This window comes from Trichoplax adhaerens, genomic scaffold (assembly GCF_000150275.1).
Source record: "Trichoplax adhaerens TRIADscaffold_9 genomic scaffold, whole genome shotgun sequence".
In the NCBI taxonomy this organism is placed as follows: domain Eukaryota; kingdom Metazoa; phylum Placozoa; class Uniplacotomia; order Trichoplacea; family Trichoplacidae; genus Trichoplax; species Trichoplax adhaerens.
In genome coordinates this window covers 2,693,366-2,705,360 of record NW_002060951.1, presented here as the reverse complement: position 1 = coordinate 2,705,360, position 11,995 = coordinate 2,693,366, and the positions used below count along the sequence as shown (strand labels likewise).

Genomic DNA, 11,995 nt, shown 5'->3' with positions numbered 1-11,995 from the left:
AATTCAAGCAAAATGTCCGATCGTTATTGCATTATCGATACCGATTGCGGTATTGATGACTCCCAAGCGATTATGATTGCAATTTGTCAAAATGTCAACATCCTAGCTATTACATGCGTTACAGGAAGTGTTCACGTCGATCAAGTAGTAAAAAATGTCGCTTACGTCTTAAAATTATGTAATCGAAGCGACATACCTGTTTACAAAGGTGCAGCTAAGCCTATTCTTGGTAAGCCTGTCTATTCCACTGAGTTTCATGGACGAGATGGTTTAGGTGATATACCAAATCGAGAGGACGATGAGGCTTTCTTAAACCAAGTTTTACGAAACGAAGACGGTATCAGTACACTAGTACGTTTAGTAAACGATTATGAAGGAAGGATAGATATCGCATCTATAGCTCCATTGACTAACATTGCTTTAGCTCAGCGGCTTGATTCTACGTTCGCAAGTAAACTATCTAGTATCACTATTATGGGCGGTAATCATGAAGGTAAGATTTTTATTATGTGAATATGTTACAGTATTTAATTTACTAAGTATCAAAAAAGTACATAACAAGTTAATAAAATATTTTACACGAGTATATCTTCATAACGACATAGCTGTAGATCCTCTTGATCGGTATCTGTTAATAATTCGTAGTCAATTTTTTTCTTTGTGCGTATCCTTGCTCTAAAAGAATGCTTCTTACTCACATTATACTTAAATTAGTCATAGACAACGGTAATATTTCTACGTATTAACTGTAGTTCGTGGTGGTATTACTATTTTTATATCACAATCTCGCCTTCGATGTTTTCAAATAACTAATTTAGTAAGATAATTAATAGACTTTTATCCAATAGTTATCGAATAGTGTACATCTAACGGTAGTGTACACAATCATTCATGATTATGTTATTAGCTGTAGTGAATATAAAGAAAGCAAATTTTTTCTAAATACAGTATAAATCAAGATATTAGTAAATAATAAAATATTTCACTCGATATTGTTCGCTGAAATATCATTTATCTAATTCATCAGTAATTTTTAGCAGCGAAATCTAGTGTATACTTCTATATAAAAATGAAATTTTATTTTTATGCATATATACCAAAGTCGTATTTTGTGTGTTACTTTTTCTGATTTTGGTTTCTTTGAAATTAGTCGCTTTCTATCTCTATTGTTCTGGAACTGTACCTATCACCTGCACTAAATATAACTATATACGATCATATTCGACTATCAATTGTCAATGACTTTGTATCTAGATAAGTTCATTTATAATTTAATATTTATTATTAATCTACTAAGTAGACTTGATACATTCTATATAGGCAAAGGTAACACAACACCATCAGCAGAATTTAATTTTTATAGTGATCCAGAGGCTGCTCATATTGTTATTAAAGAATTTCCTTCTGTTTGCATCACTCGACTTGTAACATGGGAGACGGCATTACTTCACTCAGTTAGTTGGCAATGGGTTTGTCAATGGCTCACATATCGCAGTGAAAAGGGTCGTTTTAATCATGCAGTATTTTCTAGCAATTTAAAGTTTTATCGTTCAAAACTTTTCACAGGTATGGCTATTTGTGATCCTATCGTGATGGCTTTAACATTTAATCCTGAATTAATTATTAAGAGTGCTAAAGTGAACGCCGAAGTCGAATTAATTGGTAGATTGTCTCGGGGTCAATTAATTGTAGATTGGCTTGAAATTGACACTAGTCAAACGCCAAGATTAGAAATCATATTAAAACTCAACATTGATGCAGTTAAGAATATGATGATCACCGCAGCACAAAATTAGTCGAAAGATTCTATCAATATGCCTTACTAATATCGGCTTTTGCTACATGCGAATTACGATCTTCTCATGACATAAAGCTATTATTTGTCAGAGTAGATCAATTCGTAATTCTGGTTAATTTATAAACTTTTCATCGTCTTCCTTATCCAATATCTCACAATTTAAATGATATCATGAAAATATGAACTAGACAGTTAATTGAAGTGCATTAACATAGTAGAGTTCTGTTTTATGATTCTTGTTAACGTGATTGTATTTATACATAAAATAAGGTCTTATACTTTATAATTTATTTAACTACTTCTTATACTATTATTGCCCATCAGATATTGCTTGTACATGATTTCTTACAAATATTATACTTAATTAATTTACTGCCAGTGTTAGCATATGATGATTGCACGTACGACTGATTTAATATCGATTATTAAATATATATTAGTGCATATAGCTATTAATTATCTAACTTAATTTAAATAGTCTTTGTGTTTCTTATCTCATACGATTAAAATTAGCAATATAAAGGGTTTATAACTGAATTTCAGATTTAAATTTCGTCTTTTGGGTCATTTTCAGTATGAAGATTGATAATTTAATCAGGGCGGACCGATATTTACCTTAAGTTATGCTAACAATTCCACTTTGACATCGAAATAGTTTTATCTTTACGTGTTTTTATATTATATCAGTGTTAGCTTGATGCTATTTTTAAGTGACGATAAATACATATTTCGGTCTATCAATGTCACCATAGGGGCAGTAGTAGCAGTATATGGAATTAAGTAATTACCTCTAAAAGAGATTAGAGATGTTATGCGTATTCTTTCAGTTCAATTTACATTACAAGCCAGAAAATTTGAAGTGATTGTAGGTTTACATTTTTAGTCATGGATGATTCACTATAATAATGTCTGTGTTAGAGCGCGCTATTAATTAATATTATAACACACGTCTATAATTAACAATACGTCTATAATTAACAATTGCATCATATAAATTAGTAATGCCGCTATTGATAACGCAAATGCGGAGAAAATATCATTTTATTGATTTTATATTCCACAGTATATTACAATATAGCCATTCGAAGCGAATGAAGATCCATTATTAATAATGAATGAAAGACCATTGACTACACACTAACAGTAAACACAGTTATGCTGACTAATATACAGCGGTACGCTAATACCTTGCAATAACAGTCATACTTTTACAATAAAGATTATCAAGTTAATTTGTTGTATTATAAAAGAAAACACAGATTATGAAAATGTTTTTTGTAGTTCCTATTAGTTTTACTGAGTAAAAGATGCATTAGTACTCCAGTTTCCTTGCATCTTAAATTCTTAACGGTGACATGTTGTAGTAACTCTGAGTATGCAAAGTAGAATCATGGAATGTAGTTATGTAAATAAGGATAATGATAATTATACTGTATATGAAGTACTTAGTTGCAGAGTACACGCAATGTAGTACGGTGCTTGTAACTCTGTATGATAGCAACTTAATTAATGATCGCTAACTAATACTACAGTTTAGTCTTGCTGGCATTGCATTGCAGACGGATCGTGACTCATAACGCTAGTTTATGTTGCAGTTATTGTACTATTGCAAATATCTACGTAAATATATGTCATAGAATAGTAGCACTTAGCAATTTACCCATCGTTCATCGTCTCATCATCAGTACGTGCTCTGTTCCTGTATAGCGGAAGACCAGCAATCGATTGTCAAAATATTTCCTAAGATAGAGTCAAGGGTATAGAACTTGTAATTTGGTTGTGATAATTCGTTGACAACGCTATTCTTAGAAGTTTTAAAGCTGTTTAACAGTATCTTGCGATAGTATAGTACAACTGTTTTCATCGCGATGATAGCAAGCAGGTGGGTAGTGTAGATTAATGTAGATTAAACTATACGCTTATCTTACGTGTTAGACCGTATTACCACTGTATTATGTGTGTATGTTGTATACTGCTTTACAGCGTATGTTACCGCTTATCAGATACCTTAACGTATTACGCGATTACTGTAATCTTACGGAGCTCTACTATAAAAGCCTAACGGGCTTTCAATAAACTTCACTTGTACCTACAGATCCACTTAGCTTATTGATTGACAGGTAGTACAGTAGATAGTAGATAACAAAATTTTATTATCTGATAACGGATAACTGACATCACTAGCTGTAACACAGTCGTGCGATTGCAATAAAGCTTATTCTAATCCTGAATCATCTCTGGATCTTATCTGACAGTTGTTGCATTTAGTTTTGGACCTACTGTCTGACTGCGTACATTACATTCGCTCATGATAGTAAACTATAATTTATAATTTAATCGTATCAAAATTAGAAAGAATCTACAGTAAATTACAGTACTGATTATTGTTGTATATGGAATATTAATAATGGTAATTATAATACAGTAATACATATAATAGACTACTAAATTATATGTCGTAGTCTATGACACTATGCTATACCCTGTAGCAATAATAATACGTATATTAATTAAATATAGTAGCTCAAATTTTACTCAACGATAGTTGTAAGAGTAATACGAGTATATCACTCAGACTTTAAAGGCCAGCGAATAGTGATAATGGAATCATGCAACTAGTCTTTATCAGTAATATACGTACGCAATATTTCCGTGATACTTTATTTGAGCTATCGCATGAACGAAAATAGTCGAACAGACGTAGACGTTTCTTCGTATTACCTTACTCATATCCAGTATCGTTCGATACAACAAAATTAAAGAATTACATTATTAAGCCCTGCTCGTCGCATATGTACAAATATAGTCCATAGTATAAAAGACCAGTTATCATTGTTATACATGTAAGAGTAAGGAGCAGGACAGGCGCTCAAATGAAAACTTAACCTAAAACCGTTACAGCAAGATGATGAGTCATTTTAATGCATAACGGGTGTAGGTAGACTCGCGAGTACTATTCGTGGTTTGAGGATAGTTGCACAGTATACTGTAGTGTAGTATGTCACTCATACAAACGTAACTTAGCGAATAATAATATAATATTTATTAATATACCGTATTTATTATTGTACCGTAGCTTTACACACAGTACAGTAGAGACCCTTATTTAGAGACTGTACTGTACACTGTCAGGTGTAGAGTACAGTAAAGTTAGTTTTTTAAATATACGCGTACAGTATTGTATAGTATGGATTACGTGAAAGTGGGAGGAGGAAAAAGCATCTTACTCCATGAAATGTGCCAGTTAAATAAAGTAACCGCGAGAGAAACGAAATTATTATAACAATTTTCGTAATACAGTATCTATTGTACTGTACTTATAATAGACCCACGATAGGTTACATATTGTACAGTAATCGATTCATTTTGAAATTATACAAGCGTAATCACTATTTTATTAACAAACGAAGAATGAATTTACAGTACTGTACTGTACGAGTATTAGATGAAATTTTATATTCTAATTTAAGAAATTTTTTTACGCAGTTTCCAAGAAAAACAATATACGAGCACAGTACCTACAGTATACTGTACGAGTACAGTACACCTAGCCATACTTTTGCACAACCTCTGATTGTACAGTAATGTAATCGTCGTCGATTAGTTTTTCATCGCTTTTGTTACCAACTTATCTAACATCGATTTCATCTCAGAAATAAATGAGTGTTACCAATGTGGATCAACTGTTTATTCATTAATTAATTCATTTAATTATTTACAGTTAATTCGTGTATTTACAGTACTGTTAGTACAGTACGTGATACTGTATTCAGTAAACTGTAAGACTTTTTATACCTTTATACAAGGGGTGTCAAACTCATTTTACCTCTGTTTATACACTAATTAATACATGTACACTGTACATTGTACAGTGTAGTTATACCGGCACAAGAACGATTTTTCGTACTTCGTACAGCACAGCATCGTGATTAAAATAATAAAAAAATACATGCTATCTTATTACACTCTGCCTAAAAAGATGAGTGGTCAGATATATTGGTACGATTTTTGTAAATTCCCCAATTATATGATCTGACGAGATCATAGAGGTAATGGACCAGACTTATCTAAGAGCTGAGATTGGTATTTGCAGACTGCCAACTGAAGGACTAGGTACTGTACAGTGTACAGTATAGTACAGTACTGTACAGTACAGTATGTACAGTATTGTACAATATACTGTACTGTACTGTACAGTACTACAGTTGTACAGTATTCTGTACTGTACAGTACAGTGCACACTGTACAGTACGTACTGTACTATGTACTGTAAATTAAAACTTTTTAGTACAGTACTAAGCAGTGAGTAGTACAGTACTGTACTGTAGTCCTGTAGTATAGTACTGTACAGTACTATGGCAGCTAGTGTTACTTACTAATGGCAGTATATTATATTTATATACTGTATATTTTTTATTATATTCAAGTTAATCTACGACATCGCGTGCTGAGCCAGAGCGCTCACGCAGCCGCAACATGCTACAGTATTGTACTATGTATGATGCACGATACTGTGCTGCAACCTTTAAAAAGCTAACAAGCAGTACTGTAGTGTCTCTTGAGCCATTGACTTCTAAAATCCAGATCGGCGTCGTTTTGCATTGCACAGTGCTTTCGCGTACAAGCTGCAGAGGTTATGGATAATACTTTTATTTATTAAATGCTACAATTTCCAATTTATAGGAAGAATTAAAAGCGATTGAACAAATATAAGAAAACCGTTATTGATACATTATATATTGTAGGTAGGTTATTTTTGAATCCAGTGTTAAACAATTTTTATAGCAGCGGCCTCTTATTAATTGCATTTTTACGCAAACGCCTTCTATTACGTACAGTATCTTGAACATGATTTGCTATTTCAGTTTTAGAATTCTCGCAAAATTTAAAAGTTTCACGACCTATTTTGATTGAATTTACTGACAAATTATCGTTAGTTTATGGCACTACGACGCTATCATTCTTGACTTTAGTTCACACGGTTATACTTATAGCACCTAATCAAGTTTTGGATTGTACAGTAGTGATGCTGTAGTTGTAATATTTCCTTGATCACCTTGATCGTGGAGAACAGAAACACTACGTTTTCCACTATTCAGAGACCATGTTAATTAATACTGTACACGCACTATACATTCATGGTATGTTAGACAGAAGCAGTGCTCTAATGTTTTTGCCTCTAGTACAGTAGTACTTTCTGCATTTACATTACTAGACCTTACAATTATTGCAATCGATCCCTACATACTAGTAAGGTAACGCAAATTCATTGCGCCTGAGTATCTTATTCACTTAGTAATTAATTAATTCAGGATCGAATACGAGTAAATGGACAGTACTGTACTGTATACATACTTTATAAAGGTGAGGAATATCGTTTAAATATACTGTATACATTATAAATTATCTAATTTCACATTACAACAAGTCGCGGTCGGTTTACACAACTGTTTATTAATGAGATCCATGCTATAAACGGTGTTAAATACAGTTGTCCTTCCATTAATTACAGTATTCCGTGGGTGCGAAAGAAGTAAACTGCTAGTTGGGCATGTACGCTTACATCTCAGTTTGTTGATTCGTTTACCGCATGTATGAGTATGAGTATGGGCCGCTATGGCTGATTTGATTCAGTTCAACCACGAATGCAAGGTGGTCTACAGAGCACTCTTCTCTGCACCATATTCGTATGACAATTTTAACTTGAATGAAGACTTATCTTTTGGTCTGTATCCAGTAGTCTATATTTTATGAATCGCGAGAGATACTGCTTATACACTATGCATCTTTCTTGCGATCCAGTTAAAAAACTTTATGTGATACGATACACTGAAGTACATTATTGTGCAAAGTCCCCTCGACAGAATTGTCTAGTAGCATTGAATAATTGTACTGCGTTACATGCTAAATGATGTATGAAATTAGAATTATTAAAATCTTACAAGAGCAATCTCTATTTGAAATATTTTACATCGTGACCTAGAATAGTCTTAAATGTCCTATTGCTATACTACAGTTGAAATACTTTTAGTAACATCTCAAAGTCCACAAGTATTTTGTTGTTTTGAAATTTGAATGAATACTGTATTCGAAGTTTAAGTTAGAAAACAGTGCATTATTGCATCTGGGGAAATACTGTATTGATTCTATTTACATTAAATACAATTGTTAGGGTTGCTTCCTTTACCTCTCCCATTGCCATTGGCAATACGTTACGCGTGTACGGACACTTAATATAGACTAGAAACAATACAGTGCTGTAGACAGAAGTTCTTAGCAAAATAGCTCCCAATATAATTTGATACGTCGGGTTGAGAGATTGCCCTCATCTGATACGGTATTTATTTAAATGTAAAGGGAATTTTACTACATCATTGCATTTCTTGATTCAGGTTAGTTAATCATAATAGTCTGCCTGATGATCCGCTCTAATAAACGATTTAGTAAAAAATTACGTTAGTATTATTGTAAAGCGTCTGTGACGCACGTTACGATTTGATGATCTACGTGAAGAAACGCATGCATCCTACCTACAAGTTCTTATCTGATTTTTTTAAACCATTAATTGAGTTGATCAAAAACAGACTCAGATTTATTTTATTATAGTATCTATTTATAGCACAATATATCGGCGACAAAGTACGAATTATGGGCAATTTCGTCCCTTTTGGCAAAGTTTTAGTACTGTAATTTATGATTTGTGATTCTGGAATAGATTTTGCCTAGTAGTTATCTGGATATTGTATAACGTGTGCTTTATTTTTAATGGCTCCATAGTGTATTGTAGGTCTAAAGTAGCTTAAAAGGAATTTTTGTAGCGTAAGTATACCTGCAATCTTTGCGTACAACTATCCGAATATGGTACTATCACCAAAGCAAGAAGAAGAACTGTAAGTTCCAAGCTTTAACCCCTAACCATAAGCTGATATTATATATAATATTAAAATGAGATGGATACAATGTTAAGTATTATAGCAATGAAGTTTTATTATATTGTCTCTAGAACGGTCACTAATCTGCTTATTTTAATAAAATGTACTGCACGCGTATGTGATATACAATTTTTATTGCGATAAGAGACTTGTTAGCTATGGATTGATGAACAGATTATTTTAACTCTACCATTTACCAACGCTAGGCGTTTCGCTGTCGCTGATTACCTTCAATCATGTGGATATACTAACGCCCTGGAAGCCTTTAAAAAAGATGCATCAATTGTACGTGGCCATAGCTACTCTTATAACTTCTATTTACCTTTCTTAGTCTGCTGGATCCTATTTTTCTTTCTGAGGGCGCTATACATTGAAGGAGTAGTTAAAATAGATTAATTTTCGTTTTGTAACTGTACTAGAACCATGAAATACTGTTGATGAAATTCTATATTCGTTTTGATCTTGTTAGCCCAAGGAAATTGATAACAAAAAGTACAGCGGCTTATTAGAGAAAAAATGGACCTCAGTAGTAAGATTGCAGAAGAAAGTAAGCATAATCTTAAAATTGCCACAAATGATAAATGCCTGCGTAAAAGTTATCAATTACTAAAGAATTATAATTATCCTCATTATTAATATGAACAAATGAACCATTATGAAGGATAAGATTATTTTATGATGATAGGTTATGGATCTTGAATTAAGGCTTAATAATACAACAAGAGAAATGAACAGCGGAGGTTAGAAGATTTATCTGTAACATTAGTGTTATCATTATGGTATTAATACCATCTACTTAACTGTGCAGTTCCAACAAGAAATTCTCGTTCCTCAAACGACTGGATCCCCAGACCACCGGAAAAGTAATTTATCGAATCCTCTATTCTGCTTCTCACGTTGAGCCAAGTGTTATAAAACAAATTATCGATTGTACTTTATAGACATAGTCTTTCTGGTCATCGAAGTCCTATTACCTGTGTTGTGTTCCACCCAGTATATAACGTTATGGTTTCTTCATCAGAAGACGCCTCGATGAAGGTTATATTAATTTATATTAGGGTATAATTATTTTATGATAAACGATAAGCTTTTACAGTTGATTAACGCGCTATTTTTCTTAGATCTGGGATTATGAATCTGGCGATTTTGAAAGAACATTGAGAGGACATACTGATTCAGTTCAAGATTTGGCCTTTGATTCTAGTGGTAAATTACTCGGTAAGCTTTTAATCTTGCAATTTTAATAGCTATTTTACAGTAAATTTATTAGATATTTCTTGTAACACTTTTCGACAGCATCTTCCTCTGCTGATATGACTGTCAAAATATGGGATTTTCAAACTTTTGAATGCAGAATGACACTTCGTGGTCAGTGTTATAACGGCTTGTTAATAATCATACGAACATTACTCTAACTGGACATTTTTGTGATATCAAAATGATATTACTTTAAGGTCACGATCATAATGTTTCATCGGTATGCTTTCTCCCGTCCGGCGACTTTTTATTATCTTCCTCAAGAGACAAAACTATTAAAATGTGGGAAGTTGCAACTGGGTTAGTATTAGCCTCTAAGAAATCGTTAACGTTTATACGCATTTAATCGTAGTATGATTTGCCGTATTCTGTTAGGTACTGTGTTTATAATTTCGAAGGTCATAGGGAATGGGTGAGACGAGTTGCTGTTGCATCTGACGGTTAGCGATATTATTAGCGCAATTTGAATGTTACAATTTTGTAGCCCATAATTCAACAACTGCACCTTAATTCTTTAGGATCTCTAATGGCAAGTTGTTCCAACGATCAGGTGAAATGCTCCCGCTATCGTATAAACGTAAATATTAAAAAATTTTGTAGAAACTTTAAGATTTATTGCAATCATTTACCTTTCTAGACTGTTCGCATTTGGTCACTATCCAGTAAAGAATGCAAAGAAGAATTGAGAGGTCATGAACATGTAGTTGAATGTATTAAGTGGGCTCCAGAAAGTTGCAATAGGTATATTAATGAGGCCAGTGGTACAGAAGTGCCGAAGGGACAAAAGTCTGGCCCATTTTTAGCTTCTGGTTCTCGAGATCGTGTAATTAAAATATGGGATGTCACTACTGCAGTTTGCCTATTTTCATTGGTATACCCTTATTTTTGTGTATGACGCTAATAGCCTTAAAAAGAAGTATCTTGCGCTCATAGTTATTTTTAATTATCATAGGTGGGCCATGATAATTGGGTTAGAGGTTTAGCATTTCATGCTGGTGGTAAATACCTTACTAGCGCTTCGGACGATAAGACTATCAAAATTTGGGAATTAAGACATAAAAGATGTTCAAAAAGTCTAGAGGCTCATAATCATTTTGTTACTACAATAGGTACAGAAGCAGCGTTGTTTAGTAACGTGCTTCACAATAATTATTGTTTTGACGTTTTAATTAAGTTGGTTAGATCCTAATGTCGTTGTTTTTTCAGATTTTCATCGTTCGTCACCGTTCGTTATCACAGGTAGTGTTGATTTAACGATTAAAGTTTGGGAATGTCGCTAGCAAATCTAAAATTCTTCTGGTGTAAAGACTTGAGGATGGCAAAATTTGTTCATAATACTTTTCAGTGAGTTTAATGTTGATTGACTTCCATCGATGCAGATACAGAAAGTTCATCAAATGTAATATATGCCGCATGGAAAATTTTAATTTCGTCCCTAGTAGTTTTGAAATGCGGCTTAATTATTTATAAGCAGTATAAGCTATTATTTTAGTTTTTCCCCTTGACATTGTTATTGGCTCCTAATTAAATTTAGTAATTCAAGTCAATATAATTATAATTATTGAAGACGTAAATTAGTCATTTACGAAACCTTCGTTAATGTCTAAATTAATTGGTAGCCTTATATTGTTATGATATTTTTTAATCACTAAAAAGGATTTGAACATTTTATTGGCTGTTTAAGATTGGAAATTACATACAGCTAAATATCTTTGTATACATAAATTAGTTTGCTATAAGAGCGTTTCTAGAGACGAGCAATATTATTTTATCTATTGCATAAAGTGTTGTATAATCGCCGAGTTGACTACCGTGATTAATATTCTCCTAAGGCGATAACTGCTTTAAAATTTGTTCATGTTTTGGTTATTAATTTTTTAAGTTTATTAATAAAGAATCGAGGTAAATGATTGCGTGATAGCAATTTTATGACTGGCTAATTAATGATATACTGTAGTACATATATCAAATTACTATTAATAACTTTAAATAGATGATAAATATATAA

General features: G+C 32.7%; 2 protein-coding genes across 2 annotated transcripts; both read left to right on the top strand.

The window, feature by feature from the left end:
- Positions 1 to 12: 12 nt before the first annotated feature.
- Positions 13 to 1,796, top strand: TRIADDRAFT_28800 (uncharacterized protein; the record flags this gene model as incomplete). The annotated part of the gene is made up of 2 exons (XM_002115147.1): positions 13 to 493; positions 1,321 to 1,796. 2 exons carry the CDS (start codon positions 13 to 15, stop codon positions 1,794 to 1,796), a joined length of 957 nt encoding a protein of 318 aa, XP_002115183.1.
- A 6,860-nt stretch (positions 1,797 to 8,656) lies between these two features.
- On the top strand, positions 8,657 to 11,267 carry TRIADDRAFT_50647 (uncharacterized protein; the record flags this gene model as incomplete). Its single annotated transcript, XM_002115146.1, has 14 exons — positions 8,657 to 8,688; positions 8,937 to 9,015; positions 9,200 to 9,277; positions 9,416 to 9,470; positions 9,539 to 9,593; positions 9,672 to 9,768; positions 9,852 to 9,948; positions 10,027 to 10,098; positions 10,185 to 10,287; positions 10,363 to 10,427; positions 10,506 to 10,537; positions 10,625 to 10,858; positions 10,940 to 11,096; positions 11,194 to 11,267. The coding sequence occupies 14 exons, from the start codon at positions 8,657 to 8,659 to the stop codon at positions 11,265 to 11,267; spliced, it is 1,230 nt and encodes a 409-aa protein (XP_002115182.1).
- Between the last annotated feature and the right edge of the window lie 728 nt (positions 11,268 to 11,995).